Raw genomic sequence first — 23292 nt, forward strand, 5'->3', positions numbered from 1 at the left:
GAAAAAAGGTCAATATTAAATTTAAAAGAATGGTAAAAAATTAAAAATTCACAAACAATTTATAAAATGCCAGGATAGCACAAAAGTTATTCTGAAAATTACTGAAATATTCAAATGGGAAGCTCGGAGAATTCGGACAAAAGTTCCAGAAAGGCTCCCGGAAATATGTAAATATCAGGATTGAAATATTTTCGCATTATATTAATTAATTTAATATAATGCTAAAACAATTAAAAAGGCTTATTTTAAAATTACAGTATTTTGTTACACTTCGGCCTTAATACACAGTAAAAACAAAGTCTGCAATTTACGCTGGACTTATTTTCATTTTTGTCTGAAATTAAGTCGGTAACTTAATTTAACCATAAAAACAGTATTTTTTAAATCCTCCTGAGTCTTGAAACAAAAATGAGCCACTAATTAGGCTGAATTTTAGTCTGTTGATTTTAAAGAAAGATTTAGATGTCTTGTCTCAGGATGAAGATACTTAGAGCTGTAAAAAAGACTGCAATGAAGCCATTTTCCAGTCCTCAAAAGTTTAAGTTGTAACGTTACAATCGGGACTCCTTCTATGCGACGCCATTTGCATAATTTGCATAAAGTTCGTGATGTGACAAGAGTCAAGTGATGTTACACGTGCAATATCTGCAGTTAATCATACCAGATAATATATTTTCATCTGATAAATACAATGTGTACTTATATTTGTTCATCCTTTGAGCTTCCTTCAAGCTTCAATTTAAGAAATTTAACCGAAGACAAAACATTTTTATTTATATTCAATTAAAAACTAAAATACAAAATCACGACAAAAAGGTTTGTTTATTAATAAGGAAATACAAAAACAATTTCTTTGTTAAAATATAAATTCGAAGTTACATGTGAGCAATTTATATTGAAGGACATTTACTTTAAAGCAAGAAATTGTTTCTAATTTCCATAATAATACTGTTTTTTGTATTATTCTAGTCAGTCCTTGCCTTGAATTTTATCTTTAATTTAGACTTAATTTAAGAAATCTTGGCAGCTGATTTTTAAATTCAGACTAGCTTTAAATTTAGGTCCACATTCTGCTTTGCGATCGGAAAATAGTCCATCGAAGTACTGAGTTTCATCCCACTCTCTGACATGCAATTCATTATTAGTCTTTTTGACGTTTGAATTTCAGCCTTATAATCGTCTTATTTCTAGATTATTACCCTACAGTGAATTTAATCGCGCATGGTCTACTTTCGTTCAACTCTTAAATCAAGACCATTCTTGAGTTTAAAGTCAGACGTTGTCTTTACTATGTGGTGGGTAGGAAGGTAGGGCAGACGGGGAGGTGGACACAGCAGATGTGAACTTAGGCGGGCAGTTATACGGTCATTTTACTTAATTTAACCCGGAATTTGGTAAGCTTAGATGGATATTTAGGAAAGTTGTGCGGGTAGTGAAGAAATCAATGGGTATTTAGGAAGGTTAGTTAGGCAGTCAGGAAGGTAGCGTGCATTTAGGGAGGTCTGGCAAACATTTGCGGTCGAAGCGGAGAAAAATATATGGTCAAAGTTATATGGTCAAAATTTAGAGAGCCAGCAAGTCTTTCTACATGGTCGAACGGTCATTTCAAATTTTTTTCGACATGGTTAAAAAGACTCTTATTATGTCGCCAGTCTGACTTTTATAAGAACATCAGAATCACTATCAGGGATTACTAAGGTATTCTTTTCAGTATGGTCAATACGCACATATTGTTTTCACTCATTTCGTCCATCCACGAAGAAGCAGATAAGCCATTGCGTATGGTCAATTGCCTGATTTTTGCACGTAAATATTGCGCGTAAAAATTTAAAGAGTATCGCTAATTGTCTCCAATTAGCATAACGGGCTCGTAGACCGCATGGTGATATCTATTTAAAAAAAAGTTTTTCCCAACGATTCCGGTGTAAAGTGAGTGAAATTATTGAGGATACATTGGAAATTACCAAATCTGTAAGTACTTGTTTTAAGTACGTAATTGTAATCTTAATATTTTCCGTAAGTAATGTGAGATTTAAGACATTTAATTCTAGTTTTTTTTAGGCTAATGTAAGTTTAAAATAGATTTTAATGATTTCAATAATCACTGTAAATTCTAGCATTAATCGATTTAGCATAAACTTGAATTGTATTCATTAATTTTAAAATTAATCTTTATTTTTCGGTTCAGACATCAACTCATGAGATTTGTGGAAAGACTAATGACAGGGGCAGGGTCAGTGCACTCGTCCTCCTACATCCAGTTGATGGAGAGCTGGAACTGTAGTAAAAAAACGATCAATACACTTATAGGTAATTAGTAATTATTAAATAATTATTTTGTAGATCTGCTCTATTCCTAAACTATTTATTTAAAATTTTATGTAGTTTGTCGAAAATTAGTCTTTTTTTGTATAAAGCTAATCTTTTCATTAAAAATGCAACTATTTGTTAATGTTTTGAACTGAAAATTTAAATATTTCGCCAATTTGATTGGAAAGTCAACTATGTGGTAGAAAATTCAACTTTTTTGTCAGAAAGTATAGTTTTTTTTACTAAAAATATAGTTTTTGAAATAAAAAATGATTTTTTAAAAATAAAAATGTACCTAATCCATATTTGTTTAAAAATTAAACAATTTGTTCCGAAAGTCAACTATGAAGTAAAAAATTCGGCTTCGTGCAAAACATAAGTTTTTTATTAAAAATAATGCTTTTAAATAAAAATTTTGTTTTAATAAAAATTTACGTATTCCATTTTTGCCTAAAAATTAATTTTTTAATTTATAAATTGAATCATGTGGGCGTAAGTGTATGTAACTTTTTCTTAAAAAATAAATCTTATTAATTAAAATATTTAACTATTTTGTTCAAAATGTATGCAGTTTTCTACCAATTGTTTTATAGAAGATTCATAATTTTGTTTAAAAGTCCATGTCTTTGATTGAAAATTACCTTTTTAAATGAGAATTCAACTATTTCATTTTTGGTTGAATTGTAATTTCTTACAAATTATTTTTTTTGTAAAAGATTTATAATTTCAGTAGAAAATTCAACGGTGACTTTGGTGCTTATCAATTATATTTTTGGTGTTTAGTTCAAAATTCTACAACTTCTTTGAAAGTTCATTTATTTTATTGAAAATTAAACTACGTTCTTAAAAGGTCATATTTTTTGTTTAAAATGAACCTCTTAGTTAAAAAAATTTATTTCGATTAATGCTTACTTCTTTTTATCAAAAACAAAACAAATATATTCTAGTTCTTTTACAGAATTAATCTGAATTCAACTATTTTGTTAACAAGTTCTATTTTTTGTCGAATATTGATACTTTTTGGACTGAAAATTCTCTGTTACTTTAAAAATCGGCTTTTTGGGTGGAAAATTCTACTATTTGATAAAAATATGACTTTTTGGCTAAAAATTCATTTTTTGGTTTAAAATTCTACTATTGGGTTAAAAATTTAACTGTTTTGTTTAAAAGTCATCTTTTTTAGTTAAAAATTGATCCTTTTAGATTGAAAGCTAATTATTTTTATTTGAAAAAAATTATATTTTTATTTTATAATTAATCTAAATTTAACTATTTTCTTGAAAAGTAATCTTTTTTTATCAAAATTTCAACTGATTTATTAAACACTTGTATTTTCGGAGAGAAAATCAATCCTTTCGTAGTAAAAATACTCATTTGTTAGAAAAGTCATATTTTTTAGTTGTAAATTCGTCTTTCTTGCTTCAAAATTAAACTGGATTGTAAAATATTTATCTTTTCAAATTAAAAATTTAAGATTATGTTTGAAAATGCAACTCTTCCTGGTTGAAGTTTAATCTTTTTTGTTTGAAAACTCGATCATTTGATTCAAGATTCGTCGATTAGGAAAGTGTAATAAAAACTGTATTTGGTGTGCAAGTTGAAATTTTGAATAAAATTGTACTTTTTCAACTGAAAAAAGGTGACAAAAGATGAAAAACCCCAAAATAGGAAAAAAGGTGACAAATTCCTAAAATAGGTGACAAAAGGTGACAAAAGGTGAAAAGGTGACACTCTGTGATGACTGGGTCAATAATCCACTCTGTGGAAAATTTATCTTTTTTTCTTTTCTGTTTGAAACGAAAACTTTTTTGAGGAAAACCTAATCGAATTTTGCCGGCAATAACGTATAATCTATTTTGTAGAAATTGACCGAATTAGATAAAAAATTGAACGCAGAGCGAATACAACTTCTGATCGAGGAGATACACTCTAGCCATTTATTGTCGCTATTGGTAATACGCTAGAGACAATAGAATCTATTTACGTTTACGTTGATGGCATGAGATATTTGATGGACAGTATCGTGCAAGCCGTAGACGTATGCTTTAAAGTTTATCAAGCACTAAACGCTGCGGTACCCCATTACCGGCCAACGAATTTGGAATTTTATTCAGCGTTACATCTACGACATTCACACCTGTACCGACGTAGAAAGCTCTTCGCAGGATGAAGTTGCAGTCGATCTATGTATCCTAGAACCAATTTTGAAGTAAGTTCTAAGGATTTTACACATTTTCTGTTGATCTATAATACACATCAGTCTTCAAATAAAAAGTGGCCTGGCGGTACCTTACATAAACTAGGTTCCAAGTTTGAGGGGGGAGGTTCAGAATTATTTAGTTGATTACAAATTCTATTATTTGGTTGAAAATGCAACTAATTCGCTAAACATTTATTTTTTAATTGAAGGTTCATTTCTTTAAATGAAAATTTAATTATTTTGACAAAAACTCGTTTCATGCTAGCTAAAAGTAAATCTTTTACAATGGCAGTCAATATATTCCACTTTTGGTAAACAAATTATCTATTTCAGGTGAAAATTAATCTATTTGGTTGAAAAATTTTCTTTTTTAGTTGAAAGTTTAGACTTTTGATTTGAAATTCAAGTTTTTTATAACAAATCAATTTTTATGGTAAAAATTCTACTGCTTTATGGAAAATTCGTCTTTTTGCTCTGAAAAATTTAAACTTCTCAGTTTGACTGTCATATTTTTAAATTGAAAATTCGACCTTTTTGTAGGTAATTTTTTTTTCTTTAAAATTAAATCACCTCGCAGAAAGTTCACGTAATTTCTTTAAAATTCGTCAGTTTTATTCGAGAATTCGTCTTTTCGGTTGAAAATTCGATGAATTTATTAATAATTCATTTTTATTGTTAAAATTTAGTTTATCGAAAAATTGAACTATTCCATACTTGGTTAATAATTTGTCATGTATATTGGATAAGTTGGAAAATTGTAATTTTGTATAGAGCATAAATTTTCTTGGTAGGAAATTGAAATTTTTAGTTAAAAATTAACTATATGGTAGAAAATTAAAGCATTTAGTTAAAAAGTTCTATTCTGGGAAGAAAATGGTCCTTGTTTGTTGATATTTCTACTCTTGGATTGAGAATCTTGTTAAGAATCCTTTTTTTTTCTTGAAGCTTCATCTCCATGGTTGAAAATGTAACTATTTTGATTAAAATTCATTTCATGTTTTATTGAAAATTAATCTTTTAAACTGACAATTAGACTATTTTATTTTTTGGTAAAAAATGGATATTTTTTACTTGAAAGTTAAACATTTTTATTGAGAATTTAAGTGTTTTACTTTTAATTAATCTTTATGGTGAAAATTCTACTGTTTTGTAGATTATTAATCTTTTTGGTTTGAAAAGTAAAGTTTTTAGTTTAGCAATCATATTTTCTGTGTTAGAAATTCAAGTTTTCTGTAGATAATTTTTGTCTTTTTGGCTTTAAGATTAAATAAATTCCTAAAAGATTATTTATTTCATGCAAATCTATTTTTATTGTTAAAATAGTTCTTTTTTTAATCCAAAAATTTTACTATTTCGTGTTTGGTTGAAACTTTATCATGTGTATTCAATATGTTGAAATTTTGTGTCTTTTCATAGAATATTTCATTCCCTTGGACAAAAGTTCATCTTTTTCATTGAAAATTTTTTATCTTCTTCAAAGTAATTTTTAAAATGCATTTTTTATCTGAAAATTCAACTTGTCCCGGTAATTTTCAAGTAGATTATCAAGTAGATAATCGCTGTAAAGATTACATTTTGTTTTTCCCTGTGAATTTCCTTTGTTAAAAATTGAACTTTTTCTTTCAAATTACAACAATTTTGTAAAAACTTTGTCTTTTAGGGTAGAAAGTTCTTCTTTTTTGTTGATCGCTTAACTTTTTCGTTGAAAATCTTGTGTAAAATTGATAATTTTTTATTGAAAATTATCTTATTTGTTGAAGATTGATATTTTCTGACTTAGAAATCCACTTTTTCCCATATATTTTACTTTTTACTTTAAAAACTTTAATTTTATATAAATAAAAAAAATGATTTAAAGATTTTTATGCTAATTTATTATTACCTTTTTCTAGGAAATATTTATGGGACGGATCAAAAACAAGGAAATCCGCTGGCAAGAGACTGTTTTAATTTGAACAATTGTATTTGCAATATTCAACATAATCGTGATTTAGAAATAGTTTTTAGCTTAAGATTGAACTAAATCTTTTTGTGAATAAGATTAAATAAATTTAATTAAATCATTAAAATGCGTTGTCACTTATGCACAGTTTTTTGTAACTCGGCATTGAAAGCTCTGATTGCTCATTGGCGTGTTTTTCACAATCTTCGTGAAAATAGTGATTATGAATGTACTTTTATTAATTATGATAAATAGATTTTAATCTTTACCAATCATCGGTGAAAAAACTACTAATTCGTAGAAAAAGCTTTAACATTAAATTATTGAATAATTATTTCCTATTAATTACATTTTTAAAGATTTTTATACGCATGCGTAATTTTTAGATTTGAGATTATTATCGGAATGCCTACTCTAAATCAACCGATTAAGGACTTCCCACTATTTATTTAGCAACACCTCATGCTAGTTCAGATATAGACAATCAAAATTTTTTCTAATAATTTAAAAATATGTATTTGACTATCATAAATAGTCCCTTCCACCATCTCAGATTTTAGAACTGACCCTTTGCGATAACTGAATTTTCCTTTCTTGAATATCTATATTAACACTTCGAAATAATCAAGTCGACCCTTTAAAAATGATCGAATCGCCCATACGAAATGACTACGTCAAAATTCTGAGATAATCGAATCGACCATCAAATACGACTCAGTCGAATGTCTGAGAAAATCAGATCGACCATCCAAGATTTCCAAACCGAACCTTCACAATGATCCGGTCAGCCAGCTTTAGATGACCGAGAAGACTTTCTGAGACAATCGAGACATCTTTCTGAGATTGTCGATTTGGAAGTCTTCTTTTTATTTTCTAGAGATAGCCGCTTTAGCCATATTCAAGAGCTGTCCTATATTCGACCCTGCAGTATGATCTGTCTGCAAATTTATATGGACAAACAGACCTTCCATTTTTCTCAGTGAGGGAGCTTCAAACGTGTCTCGTTTTCACTTGATCCACTTGATCCACATGTCGGAAAATGTTCTTGTTTTTTTCTATAATTGAAAATGAAATGTTGCCGGTTTTAGGCGCAAAACTATTTCATTATTATTTACCAAAAAAAAAAAACAATCACATTTTCCCAAAAATGGCTGATTGTCTATACCGGTATAGACTATATAGATATAGGCCTTTAGATTATGTGATAAGAAAAATATCATCAACAATTCATTCTTTCAGACGCATAGTGGATATAACAAAACCTAGACTCGTAAGGTTTGTTTGAAGCGCCTTAAGAAACTTGGACAAACAGTTAGGGAGGCAGCGGACATTTAGGGAAGTTGGTTGGACAATAAGAATGGTGATGGGTATTTAGGAAGGTTGGACAAGCAATTAGGGACTTTACTGGGGCCGTCAGGAGATAGCAAGCATTTTTAGAGGTATGTCAGGCAGTTAGGAATGTAGCAAGAATTTGAGGGTTATTTAGATAGTTAGAAAGGTAGCAGGCATTAAGAGAAATTGGGCAGACAGTTAGGGAAAAAGCGGGCATGTAGGGAATTGAATTGGGTATTTAGAAAGGTTGAACAGGCATTTAGGAAGGTAGCAAGCATTTAGCGATTTTCGTTGGTGCATTTTGGGCTGTTGGTTAAACAATTAGAAAGGAAGCGGAAATTTGAGGAGGGTTTTTAGGCACATCGAAAGATAGCAGTCATTCAGGGAATTCGGGGACATATTTTAAGAAGTCCTAATATTTCGTAATATTATTTCAAAACTCGCCCGCTACACGCGCACATTCTGATTTTTTATTTTATTTTTACGATAAAAAGAAAAAGAATGCATCCTATTAAAAAATAATCTGAATAAAAGGTATAGATTTTTTTAATACAAACAATTTTCTTCTGAATTAATTTCTTATATCTTGCATTGTTCGGCAAAAAAAAAGAAAAAATTTTCTATTTTTCTGAATATTTCCTAGCCAAACGTTACTAATTCCTCGCCCATGACTTTTATTTAAATTCCAGCATTATTGAAAAAGCATTTATTATTGTTGTGAACATTTATAAAAAATATATATATTTTAACCTTTTTTGACCTGGAATTAACATTTAATCAAAGTAAAGGATTACTAGTAATACTGTTTTATCAAAAAGCGCTACTTTCAGGTTGAAACAAGGTTAAACTGTGCATTTGTTTAAACAAATGCAAAAATAAGCGTTCTTTGATGTTAATTTATTCCCAATCAATGGTTACATGAATTATATAAATTCTTGATTACTTGTTCAGTTAACTATAAATAAAATGCAGAACGTATCAAGTAATTCTTTTTCGCGAAGAAACAGTGTCTGTAGATTGAAAAACGGCTGAAATATTAATTTTTCCATGATAAATGTTTATGAAAATATCATAACTTGTCACATACTAGTTCAATGTAAATGAATGTATTGCGGGATTTGTCTATAGTAATATTTTTTCTGTGAAAAAACGGCGTTCTTAGGTAGAGAAAGCGCTAGATTGTGCATTTGTTTCTAATAAATAATGATAAAAATTCAAAATATTATTAGTTAGTGACTACGTATAGCAAAAAATAATAGACAGCGCATCTTAAATTACTTTTTCACGAATAAACGGTGCTTTTATGATGCAAAATAGATAAAATGTTCATTTGTTTGTAAATGTTCATGGCAATGATAAATTTGGTGAAATACTGATGTAATTAAGCTCAGAATCATGAATGACGGATCTATTTATATTATTTCAGAAAAAAAGTTTCTTTTTTAAAGAAAAAAGGCTAAATGATGCACTTGTCTATAATAACTGTTAAGAAATTACAGGTATTGTCACGCGGTTTAATATAGCTAATAAAAGATACGTATCTAATGGGTTTCGATATTCTTTCATCTATTTGAGTAGCATCAAAATCAGTGATCAATGACGGTGGCTCTCCCCTTGCAAAAAGTAACCCTGTAACAATAATGTAATATCGATTAAGGGAGAATATGTGTTTAAAGCAGGAAACTAGATGCCATTATTTAAACAAATTTAAATCAGATTCAAGTTATAACATTATTTTAAGTGTCTGCAAAAGTTGGAATTCAAAATAAAATTGAATCGGATTATGATACATACAAGCGAAATTTTCTGCCGAATGGCGAGCTCTAGAAACTTGGACCATTACTTAAAAGTATGCAAGTACACGATAATAATCTGTGTCCCACTTGACCAGTTTACGAAATCCTTAAGGCTTATTCAATCGACTTTTATTATATCAGATATTTAGACGTTTGTTGTGCAATGTAGACGAGGTGGCCCAATTACAATATAATTTTTTTAATTTTCTAAACATTACGTTCTGCATTTCTTCCTTTTGAGGAAAAATACTGCTCGAAAATAGCTTTTATTTATAAAAAAATAGTTCAGAGGTTTCGCTAAGTTATTTTAGGTCTGAAAATAAATTTTCGTAGTTTTTCATATTTTTAAATACCATTTAAAATCTAAACAATTATTTTAGCTGTAAATAGCATTTGTTATTTATTAGGAAATAAGCCCAACATTTTTGGACAGAAACCATTTTTTTAACATACAATCTTTATGAGAATACGAAGACATGTCTAAATATCTCCATAGAACTTTTTTTAAATGTATCCTTGAAAAATCCTTTCTAAATTTATTTTCAGGTAATATTCTAGAAAATTAATTATACACCTATCATTGAATTATGACTTTATTTTAAATAAAGTAACAGAAAAAGTCACATATCTATTTTCATGTTAATTCTGTTTACTTATACATTAAAAATAACAACATTCCTTGTTCGATTTGTCGTTCATGAGCCATATGCTTTAAATTTTTGCACTCTTTCCCTTGAAAACTATAAAATATTTCATTACAAATATTATTCAGAAATATATTATATGAGATAGGCTAAACGAGTAAAAATTGTGAGTTTGTATTATCGTATAGACAATAAAACAATCAATACGAAAATAATACTAATAATATAAAGATAGATATATCTTGCCGAAAACTACTCAATGGAATCAGTGGAATGTTTTCTTAGTTTCGAAGATCATCTTAAGTAACAAATATTCCTGTGTTTACTATGTAATTTATCGGTTGTTACCTGCCATTCCAAACTTAGCTTTTGCCACATTCGAGAAATTTATTATTAAAAACTTAGGATTGAGACGAGAAATGTATTATAAACTTTGAATTTTGAAAAACTTTGTTTAATTTTCTAGCAATATTTCTGTATCTATTACTTTATAGGCTATACGAAAATATAAATCTACCATTTTTATTCGTTTACACTAAAAAATGTATAGTACTTTTAAGAGTGCCGCATTTTGTGACTACAATTAACTAAAAGTGACTAATACGCATTATTAATGTAAATAATGGGCGCTTTATTTCAAAATAATTCAATGAAATTTATAGGACTTTCAAGAAAATGTAAGGGAATTTAGGATCGATACATAAGAATCCATAAATATTTAAAATAAGATGAAAAATTTCAATGAATTAAAAAAATTTGAGTTTACGTCTTAGAAGAAATCAAAGCATTTATGAAAATCAAATGAACCTCATAAGAATTTGTGTGAATTAAACGAAATTTTTTAAATAAAAATTTTTTCATTGCATTGAGTAAAATAAATTTGACCATGGGCGAATTAAACAGAATTTAAGTAAATTAAAAACGTAAAATACATTAAAAAATAATAAGAATAATTCGATGAAATTTGTAAAAATTTCAGGTGAATTTAAAAACAAATCGAGTGATTTGAAAATAATTCAAAAATATAAACAAAGTTCACTGAATTCTTTAAATTTGGAGTTAATTAAAGAAAATGAAAGGAATTCAAGAGAATTTAATAGAAGACCTAATAATAAAAGGTTAGTTTAAAATACTTCAAGATGAATCAATAGAAGCTTTAAAAAATCCATTAAATGGAATGGAGTCAAGTAAATTTAGAAAAAATAAGGGTCTCGCAGATGATGCGATTTTGTAAATTTTTGATAGATTCCTCATAAATTCCGAAGAAGCACACGAAAATGTAAAAAGAGATGGTCAATAGGAGAAGACACGCTTGACAAAAATATTTATTTTGAACAGCACTGACCCTTTAGACAACATCAGAGGGAAGACCAAAAATTCGAAAACTTTATTCTTCCTTTTTGTAATAAGAATTTGGCCATTTATTGCGGTAAACGACATGAAAGTGACATCTTGTAAAGAAATAATCCAAAAGAAGAGAGATCGAAAATCTGACGTATAATAAATATCAAAAACTTGTACAAAATGTCTAAATCTCGCGTGCACATTTTATATACGAATTACAAATGTACACATAATTTCCACATTTCTTTTCGCAAAAGCTATCTTTTTTTTATATTTTTAGATCAATCATTATTTGTGCAAGGAAAATTTGCTAAAATAAATAAGAAAAATAATGATCAGCTCACATTTCTTGCAGTTTTTTTATAATTGTACAGTTACAAGAGTGACTAGCAGATGGATGTCTAAAGAAATTCTCCATCATATTATTGATGCAGCTCCGTCCAGAATTAATTTTCAAAAGATTTCACTTTAACGTCTTATTGCCGTAATAAATGACCAAATTCTTATACTAATACCTGGAGTAAATTTATAAAAATGCAAGAAAAGAAGTCCAAATATATTCCACCGGATTCAGATAAATGGGTGTGAACAGAAATCTAATAGAATTCACAGGGATTCAAGTTGAACTCAGAACTCTTCAGGATGAATTAAAAAAATTTGTAATCCAAAAAAGATCTATTAATTTAAGCGGTTTTCAAGGGCATTACAAAAAATGCGGGGTGAATTCGCGAGAATATAAAAGAACTCAATAGAATTCAAACATCACTAAACTGGTATATTAATTTGAAACTGTGACTATAGTGACTTTATCTTTAAAAAGTGATATAATAATTGATAGCATAGGCATAAAATTTCATATCTTTTTCAAGTAAATTATAACTGAAAAGGCATGGGGCTGAGTCTTAAGAAATTTGAAAAAGTGCAGGCGGATACCCCTGTCACAAAAATAACGTATTTTACAACCCTATCACTTTCCAACGCCCCGTAGGGAGGGAGGCAGGATGTGACCACTGTGATTAGTTACTGAAATAATTGCCGCAAATGTGACTTACGGCAAATGTGACTTACCGAATTTTTGTCATTTACGTGTGGACTCCAAATTTACAAAATATGTATTTCTGGTGTGTCTTCGAAAATCAATATTTTTCTACCACCTGGTATAAATATTTTCAATTCGTTTCTTATGGTAAATATTTTCTTTACATTGTAATATAAATGCTGCGCATATTATTATCTTCAAAAAATTTCATAAAATTTAAGGTTTGTTCCTCATAAATAAAAAATACTTTCCATGAAATTAAATAGAATTTTTTAGCTTTCAATTTGTAATGACATAACTTTGTTTACTAAAAGCAAGAAACTGACGAAATAAAGTTTGCAAAATTTAACAATTCAAATTTCTGTGGGTACCTTTAAATAGGAGTCTTGGCTTGAATATTCTTCTGGACGAAAAAGATTATTCAAGTAGATGGTAAGCTTGTCGCAGAACATCAAATCAGTCATGAGTTGTCGTTGTGTGCAATAAACATCAGTTTTTGTGCCATGATAAAATTATTTTCGACGTGAAATACTACCTTATGAAAATCAAATACACACATTAACTATTATAGAGGTGAAACAGATTTCCCTCTTTCTGTTCGCAGATTAATTTTGATTAAACTTCAAAATTTATTTGATGGAGTGTCAACATTCATTTCACGTAAAATCAATCAAATTTATAAATTGAAAAATGTCATATTCTTTGCATTTTAATAAAGCAGAAGAATGATAAAATCTGTTATTAAAAAATCATATACTACTAAATACATTGAAATATTATTATTGACATTTATTATTGCCTGAAGCAATAATCGTAATTTTATTCATATTGTACTTCAATAAGGACTTTTTACCAAAAGTATTGCCTCTTCTATAATAAATAGTAATTGCTGAGAGTGAGAAACGTGTATTTAAAGAATTTTTGATGAATTATAGTTTTTTTCACGAAAAGTATAATATAAATTTTCCTACTAATTATCCGTTACTTTTTTCCAGAGGCAGCTCAATGTTCAAGGGTATCAGTGCAGTACGGACTTACGTTACGTGCTCTTCAAACACAATGTCAAACCGGTAAGTAGCTTACCTTAATCTCCTATTGTTCTCTAATACATGCGGTAAGGGAAAATATGCCAGTTTCAACTATCGTCAAATCGTTTTAGATGTAGAAGAGAAACTAAAATTACAAATTGAAAAAAGGTACTTTAGAAGTAGGCTGTCGACATTCAAATTCAAAAGTAATTTAGTTTTTTAATGATAAAACATCAATAGTGTTTGGCTTATTGTAAAAATTGTGTCTATACTCTATGTCTCAAAACCCTTACAACATATACCTACTTTTTGTTCCTATTTTCCAGTTGATTAAAAATATAAAATCATTTCTCATAGTTTCTAACGCGCTGAATCCTAATCTGTAGGTATAACATTCTCTATCATGTTTTTGGCTATATCTGAAAATTCGTCCCGGACGAATCCATGGGTCTCTTGAAAATAAACTGAAACAATCTCTGTAAAATATCCTAAAACCTTTTTGGTCTTTTGTGAACTTTTGATCTGTAGGTATATTTTGAGCCTGAAAGGTTTTTTAGAAGGTCATTAAAATTTTAGTAATCAAAACTTCTGCAAGTAAAAAATTCCCATTCTGATTTAGGTTCCGCGAAACCGCTGAATATTAATGGATTGACTTCAAATCAACTGGGTTGCTGGAGAAAGTGGGTATTTTTAATTATTTTGAGAAAAAAAACTACTTTAAATGTTATCCGGCCCACTGATAGCCACTCTCCTCTTTAAATTTAAACGGGGTTAAATATTTTGAGGCATTGCTACGGATTTTACCAAATTTGAAAGATTTTAATCAATTAAAAAATATTTTCAGTAGTAACGCGAGATTTCAATGAAATTTCTAGTGATTTTAAAGATATCAAGGTGCACTAATCTACTTTTTACATCAACTTCTTGAATATTTTTGTATTCGAATGCTGCTTATTTAAAAATTGTTTTTTCAGATATAATTTTTTAGTTTTTTGAAACACTACGTTTTTATTATTAATGATATAGAAGCAATAGTAATTAGTAAAAATACATTATCTGCCATTAGGAAAAGGAAATGAGTTAAATAATTATTTGACTAATACATTTAATTTTAAAAAAATACTTATTCATCTACAAACCCAGAAGAGAGGATTATTTTTTCTGGATCGGAAATCGGATAAATGGTAATATAAAAAAAGATCTGCAGTCCGTAATTTTTTTAATTGACCCTAAACACTATCACATCATATGTTTATTATCTTTCTTTCAATAATGACTAATCTCTACAATTTTAGTTTTTTATTCAATTTTCCCTAGTGCAATATCATTAAATCTGTATATTATAACGTAAAAGGAGCATCATTAACTTGTGAAATCTTCCAAGTGAGTCGAAGTGAAAAATGGGTTCTGTACAAAAAAATTTCTATTAGAACTCATACTTTAGGTTTCTTTAGAACACAGTCGTATAAACAGGTCCGGAAACTCCAGTGATGGAGGTGACTCGCGTTTTGAAGTAAATGCTGTTTCTCTAAGTGGACATCACGACCAACGTGAGCAAAGCGCCTCAACCAGCGGTTATATGGTTTCTTTACATTGTATCGTTGTCACTTAATCTCAGTCATTTCTGCTGAAATATATTAAAACAGATAATGCAACACCACAAACATTGAACGCTTTCCTTTGTCACAAGAGTATGTTCTTCATCGCGATTGAAAATGCAATAAGACAATAATAATAATAATCATAATCATTAACGAACACAACTTTTTTTCTTTATTTTACATTTTCATCAATAATATCATTAAAAAACCACCGTTTTTAGATTAGTTTTGAACCCTTTACCCCAAGATCGTCACGCTTAAGTGGCCACTTCAGAGAGACAAAGTTCTCTTGAAAAAAAGCATCCTCCTTTCGCCTGTTTTGTTTTAATTTGCGTGAATATATTATTTACATAAACAGAATTATTTAGCTGTAGGTTTAGATGAATTTAATTTTATGAGAAAAATCCTTGGTGCAAAAATATTTCTGTGGAGACCAATGAAAATCTTCTAAACCTTAAATTTGAGAGAAAAATCCATTCAGGTAAAGAAACATCAGTTTGTCATAAGAGGTGATCTCTCTGTGTTTGAGAAAGACCATACGTCTTCAAAAAACGAGTCATTGCTTCAATGCCTACACCGCCAGAGATTCTGGACCTGTTTATACGACCATGATCTAGAACAAATATTCATCAATTTTCTTTCTTTCTCAGCAACAATTCGTTTTTTTGCAGCTCTCCCTTGAAGCCGATGGTACTTAAAGGCCATTATGAATCGCTTTTATGTTGATTCCCTTAGAGGCACACTCGTAATAAGATTCGTTGCCACATGAGGTGCTCTAAATGTTCTCTTGCATATGCACGCCTTCATTTGAAATTCACTGTCCCTGTATAATGTTGCACTACTGTCGACGAGACGTGATGCTAGTTGAACTGAAACGGTAGCATCGCGATCAAGAGTACTTTAAAGTCGTTTAAGCCATGAGGCTTGATTTAAGGTACCGTCGAGTAATTTATTTCTGTCCCGCGTAGCAGAAGTTATACATTGCAGAAGAAAGCCTAAAGAGCCGTGTAATAAGGTGACAGTTCCTTTCTATTGGCCTTGATAGTTTCACTATCGCTTTGTGCGGCTGATTTGTAAGTCAATTTGCTACAAAGTAACGAAAAGTGAATGGGGGACTTATGGCAGTATCATTTTCGCATTGTGACAGATTGTCTTGCAATGCAAAATATGCAACACGTATTTTTTATTACCACAAAATTTTTTCATTAATTTACACCCTGAAAAAGATTTAGTTGATAGAACAAAATTTCGTTTGAATCAAACCTAGAATATGTTTGTATTATAGAAAACAAAATATTTGGTTAACCCAAGAAAATGTGTTGGTTAGTAAAATTTGGTTGGTTATACCATACCTTTTGGTTGATACAGGCATATATTTTGGTTGGTCAAGAGAAAATTTTCCAAGCAAATATTTTACTCGGTCCAAGAGAATATTTTAGTTGATTTAAATATGTATTTTTGCTGGTCTAAGTAAAGATTTTGGTAGATTTAACCAAATCTTGTATTTCGTCTAGCCCTAAACGAACCAGCACAATGTGTATTGTGAATGGCTTACCATGGAATTGTATTATCTTGTGTGAATTATTTAATAGATTATTTATGCAATAAATATCACAAAAGGCTATAGAAAATTCCACGGCAAGACATCTGCAATGTAAATTGGGCTGGACCCTTCGTTTATTTTATCCAAAAAATCTTTCTGTTTTTTGTTCAAAATCTAATCACTCAATCGTAGTTACACATTAAGATTAAAGTACTCTTTAGTATTTTCCACATAATCACTTAATCCCAATTGATTCTGTTTGAGGATCACTTATTTTGGTAAGGTTTACCGATATGCAAACTTTTTTTTAATAATGCTACGAACTTTCGAACGTAGTGTCATATTGAATTGGAGTAAGTGATCGTACCAAGTTCGCAAGCGTCTGTCACTTTTAAGATGCTTTCAAGAAAATATTTTAGTTCAATTAACAAAATACAGTGAGACCCTTTAATAGCTCTCCCTTCTATAGCCCTTCTTAGAATTGACGCCGCGCCGTAGGTAGATGTAACAGGAGTTGCGCGGGGTGCGCGGGGCCGGAGGTTGTCAATCAGGTGAGCACTCAAGCATGAACAAACAAAAGCTGAGCGGGCTATAATGAGTTAGTTCCCTCCCACGTTCAGCCCCAAAATCGGCGCTATAGAAGAGTTTCACTGTATTTTGGTTGAATGAATAAAATCTTTTTCTTGATTTGAGTGAAATACTCTCTTAGATTATTTGGTAGATCCCACAAAAAAATGTTGTTAAATTAATAAAATATTCTCCAAAATCAACAAAACGATTCAACCAAAAACTTTGATTGATTGAAGCAAACGAATTTTATCAACTAAACTAAAATTTTGTTCTTTTAACCAAAATATTTCCTGAAATCAACAAAATGCGGCCAAGAAAACGATTTTGTTGAATGAAGAAATTTTTTTCTGGGAGTAGGGCTATTTGAATGTTTAGGTGAATCATAAAAGAATAAGCGAAATTAAAAAAAATCGGATCTTCAGAAGAAATTGACATAACTGGATTTTCTTTAATGCAATTTCTAGTACAATTTATAAACTTTAAAAATTACATACATTTTACAAAATAAATAGAAAGTAATTATTTTTCTCCAAAAGGCCACCTTTGACTTTGAGGAATTTATCGGGTCGTCCATATATTACGTAAAGTTTTTTGTACGATTTTTGGATCTTCTTGCCCTACACGAAAAAACTATTGGTTGTAAAATTTGTTCTAATAATATTTATTTTTACAAGAGTTCGATGAAATTAAGAATATAGTAATGAAAATAGTATTAATTGTCACAGAGATATGGAAAAATACTTTTTCCATAGCAATTATAAATATACTCTAAACTTAATAATTGCCATTCAGAGTTGGAAACACTAATATTCTCGATAGCAATTCCTATTTAAAGATAGGAAATTCACTGCCGAATCAAATTCCTAAATCTCCTAATTTTTTTACCACAAAAAACGTTTTTCGTTCCGTCGTCCCGAAAACCCGTGTTCTATTCCCGTTCGATTTTGAATGAAAAAAAGGTTTTTCTATATAAAAGAACAATTTAGCGATGGCGAAACCTACCGAATATCTTGCTCCATGTTAAAAAAAAAGAATCGATATTTTGTCAATTTTATTTTATATTATAAAAAATTCGTTTTTCTATAGGAAGGAACAGTTTAACGAGGACAAAACTTTACAAGAAATCTTTAGAAAAAAAAGTTGAGGTAAAACTTTTAAGAAAATCCACTTTTGAAAGAATATTTCCGGTAATTTTTTCATAATTCAAATAAATATTCAAGAAGCCATCAGATCATGAATTTCTTTTGTTGAAAAACTTAAAATGCATGTATAATATTTTACCTTGGGAAACATTATATTTCAGTCTTAAATAATTCCGTGACACCATGAAGATCTGCTGCCTTTCTCTGTTTGATATTCTCTTTTAAATTTTATCGACTTTAGCTTTGATAGGAGCAAATAAAAGTAAGAATGAAAATCTTCTTACGTATCCATCCTTTTAAATTAACTTGGTACTTAGGAATATCGAATTACGTTTTGTTATGTGCTTTAGAGATCAGCAGAATAAGACGTAAAAGTAGTAAGGAAGACAGACGATTGATCAGACTTGCGGCTGTCTGAAGTCGGATTTTTCTATTGAAACGATTTGTGCTTGTTATAATTATTTTTTATATAATTCAATTGTAATTTAATTCTAAACTGTTAATATTTCTACCTGGGTTTAAATCAATATTAACTAATTTTCATCTCGTGGTTTCATAAACAATGGACGAGCTGTTTCACGAAAAGATATCACTGATCTTAACAAAACGATCTATAAATCTGTTTAATATGCCGTGAGCAGATGTGTATCTATTTCTTATTTTGTTTGTTGTACAGAAATGAAAATTTCAAGATAATATACATATGAAAAATGTATGTCGAAAAAAAAAATTATTTATTCACACGTGCCAAACGTATACTGAATCACGGATGGAATTAATAAATACTAATCAAAATTACATTGCCGATTACGACAATTACACCACCTGCTTCTCGATGATTCGTTAAGTTCCTTTAAATCTTAGTTTTATAAGAAGTTTTTCTATTAATTACTTTAAAAGCTATCGGAATTCTCTATAAAATGATCCAGGATGAAATCAATTCGTCAAATTTCTAGAAAGATTTAAATAAAATCTAATATAGTAAATATTCACTAATGTCCTTGGATCATGTTAAAGGTAAATTTCTATAAAATCTCACTAACTTATCATCATTATTGTAAAAATTTTTTCTTATAACGTGTTTAAAAGACAACGTTTTCCTTAGAATATTCGAATAAATCGAACTTCAATCTTCTCAACTTTCTAAATTTCTATTAAAATTTTTTAAGAAACGACTGCATACCTCTAATGAGAATGCAAAAAGCTAAGGAAATTTCTTCAAATATTTGCAAAAAATTGCAAATTGGAAATTGTTTCAGAAATTATCTATCAGTCGTAAAAATAACAGATATATCAGACTTATGTCAAGTGTGTTGACAAATTTGCGAAAGAGTAAAGTTGTCTGCCTTATCCCAGTCAAAAGCTGCATTTCAACAATAAAAACTTAATAAAAAAAATTAACAATAAATTTATTGGTCCATTTGGATTTTTCATTTTACCTAATTGGTACATCTCGTGGTAAAGATACAAATAATTTACGCTAAATAAAAAACGAAATAAGAAATACATTATACTTTTTAAGTTGTCCATAAAAAATCATCTGTAATAATAAAAAAATACACAAAAGTAGTATTTACGACCAACATCTCGCATAAAAAATCGTCGCACCCGGGGAAGTTATTTTAAGAAGCTCATGTAAGTTGCACTTATTTGATTAAATTGTACGCCTTCCAATCTTAAATTCGCAACAATAGGTGTTTTCCGTATGTATTTTCAACGGGAAAACTGAGCGGGCGGGCGAAACTCCCAAACGTCACCCGATGGAAAAAAATACGGAATTACTTATTTCGGGAACCTCAAAAACGAACGAAATTCCAACTTTGGTTTCTTCTGGACAACCCTGTTGTTTATACTTTGTATTTATACTTTATTTATAAACCCTAAAATGTATTCTTCACACCGTTTAGCTTTCCCCACTTGAATTTTCTTTTAATCAAAAAAACATTAACTCCCAATTATAGCCGGACAAAAGAGAAATTCCTCTGCAAAGACTTTCAACAATTGAAAAGAATGACCAATAAAAGGACGATTTTCCGGCGACCCAAGTAATTTACTCGACGCTTTTTATGTTTTACAGGTTTTCCGGCACACCTTTACAGCCCATTACACGGTGTACGACGTCACAAACGAGTAAGTAAAACGCGCAAAGAATCATACATCAACAAAGGTGATGAAACTCTGATTCTTCTTAGCCATCACATGCCTCTTCGCCTCCACACCTCCACGAAGTTTCACCAGACGCGCCTCCAGCATGCCGCCTGGCTTGGAAACACGACTGTGCTGTTGATGATATCTGAGAATGACATTTATCTAAGAACGACGCCTTCAGCCACCGAGGACACTCGCCTGACAGACACAGGGATACCAGGAGTGGTTTACAACGGTGTTCCAGACTGGCTTTATCAGGAAGAGGTCTTGCCGAGGCCAGAGGCAATTTGGTCCAGCTCGGATGGATCGCATATTCTTTTTGCCAGCTTCGATGATACCAGAGTCACCGAACTAGAATTTCCTTGGTTTGGCACTCAGATTGGCCAAAATGGGTATGGTGGCATTCCTACTGTTTCTACAAAAAGAGGAACTTTTCCACCCTCCAGGACCATCAGATATCCAACCCCTGGCTCACCGAATCCAGATGTGGACCTCTGGCTCATTGATCTGAATAATAACACCAATTTTTCAAATCTCACGAACACCACACAGCCTTTAAGGACGAGACTGAATCCACCTTCTGCTTTAGATGGACAGTAAGTTTTCGTATTAAAGTAATAATCTGTGAAACAGTGTTTCTAAGACAGTCATTTATTTTTAGCTAGGTAAGATTTACCCTTCAAGCCAAGAACCACTAGGAAACTTTTATTTCCTAAAGAAAAAAGCGAAAGTTTCTTAAAGTTTCGTTTTCGGAAAAGAGTAAAAGTGTTCCAATTTTCCTTGGTTCAGAGAAGTAAGATAAAATATTCTTACTATTTTTTTTGCTTCCTTTTTCGAATCAAAAGAAGAATCTTCTACTTATGTGAAAGTTTCTTTATTAAAGGCTCTTCATTCACCAGAGTAATAGTCGCCAAGTATTATCTCGTGAATCTTGACGACTGATGATTGTGTTTACTCGATCATATCAAATTTCTTAATTCAATCTCGACTATCGGAAAACTAGCTGTACATAGGAATAAGGTCTTCTGCAGTATTCTTGTTCCCTGGTCAAATGTGCAGGCCAATGCGAGTCCTTCTAATAGAGTCAGTAGCAGCCGCAGGTTATGACTGGATGTAATGAAATTAATAAACTGATTTTAAAACCACCGTCGTAAATTAAAATTTTAAGAGGCCCTTGGCGGGCGCCCATAAATAAAGTTATAAATTTTGGCTATGTTTAACACTATCATCCCACCTTGTTGATGATCCTACTGCTTTCTTCCCCCCCCCCCCCCAAGTTAAGCAGTTTTTACCTAAACATGGATTTCACCTTTGACCTCGTTTTTTACACTTTTAGTGAGCACAAAAAAGTTCATTTTCACCTAAGGAAGATGGATTTTCAACCTAAAAAATTATCCTTGTACTATGGGAAATGAATTTTCAATCCAAAAGACAAGTTTTCAAGATAACAGTGGCATTTTTCACCAAAAATGATGAATTCAATTAAACAGTTGAATTTCCAAGAATATAATTAAACTTGCGATAAAATAGTTTAATTTTAATTTAAAAAGATAAATCTTTAACCTAAAAAGTGAAATTTTCAACCAAGAAAATTAATTTTCTACTGAAATGCGAATTTTTAAGAAAAAAATTATCAACTAGTTTCAACCAGATTAATTTGCTACCTAAAAAGAAGATTTTCAAGAAAATACGTTATTGTTTCCTCTTAGAGGAAGATATGTAATTTACTAAATAGTTGAACGTTCAAACAAAAATGCAAAAATTATATTTTAAAAAAATTTTTAATATTTTTGAACAAACAAATACGATTTTTAACAAAATAAATAGTATTTGAGAGTCGTTTAATTTTCAATAACAAAAAATGAATTTTTAAACAAAGAGTTAAATTTTGAATTCGAAAAAGTGAATTTTCCACTAAAAAGATTACTTTTCCACCAAAAATATAAGTTTCAAACAAAGAAGTTTATTTTCAAACAAATAGTTTAATTTTCTAGACGATTATTGCATTTTTTAATCAAAAAGACGAATTTTCTACAAAAAATTTTACTTGGAATAAGAAGTTAAACTTACTATCAAATAGAATTTTCTACAAAATCCTTGAATTTTCAACCATACAATTTCAGTTACAGTTAAAGAAGATGAATTTCCAAACAAAAAGATAAATTTTCTATAAAAAAGGACGAGTTTTCGACAAGTTAAATTTACAAGCGAAGCGATGAATTTTAAACTAAAATGTTAATACTGTAGTAAAATCTGAATTTTTAACAAAAAATATAATTTTTTAACTGAGAAGATTAATTTTCTAACAAGATATACAATTTTTTAAGCAAATATTAGAATATTCAGCTCATAAAGATGAATTTTTCACAAAAAATGAGAATCTTTTAGCAAAAGACTATTTCAAAAACAAAATTTGGATTTTCCTGTTGGATTCTATTATTTCAGTTCGCATTTAGGCAAAAAGAAAAACAAGAAAAGGAGGAAGTTTCTTTAGAAAAAAGGAAGAAAAGAATATTTCTCTAAGAAGAAAGGAAAACTTATTAATTTATTTTTTAAGTGTACCGTTGCCATGCCATATTTCGGAACATTACAAAAACTTCGTTAAGATTTATCATTAGGAAACCTGCCAAATGTTATCTAAGTTCGTGACGTA

The 23292-nt window shown here is 29.8% G+C and overlaps 1 protein-coding gene across 3 annotated transcripts in view; it reads left to right on the forward strand.

Moving 5' to 3' along the window:
- The window catches only part of LOC117168311 (inactive dipeptidyl peptidase 10), a 236026-nt gene that overhangs the window by 189695 nt on the left and 23039 nt on the right, over window positions 1-23292 (forward strand). For all 3 annotated transcript variants that reach the window (XM_033353870.1, XM_033353871.1, XM_033353872.1), the window contains 3 exons: window positions 13603-13677; window positions 20569-20621; window positions 20684-21235. In XM_033353870.1, coding sequence (XP_033209761.1) covers window positions 13603-13677; window positions 20569-20621; window positions 20684-21235 — 680 coding nt within the window. The remainder of the gene's footprint in view (window positions 1-13602; window positions 13678-20568; window positions 20622-20683; window positions 21236-23292) is intronic.

Source organism: Belonocnema kinseyi, chromosome 2 (genome assembly GCF_010883055.1).
Source record: "Belonocnema kinseyi isolate 2016_QV_RU_SX_M_011 chromosome 2, B_treatae_v1, whole genome shotgun sequence".
Taxonomy (NCBI): domain Eukaryota; kingdom Metazoa; phylum Arthropoda; class Insecta; order Hymenoptera; family Cynipidae; genus Belonocnema; species Belonocnema kinseyi.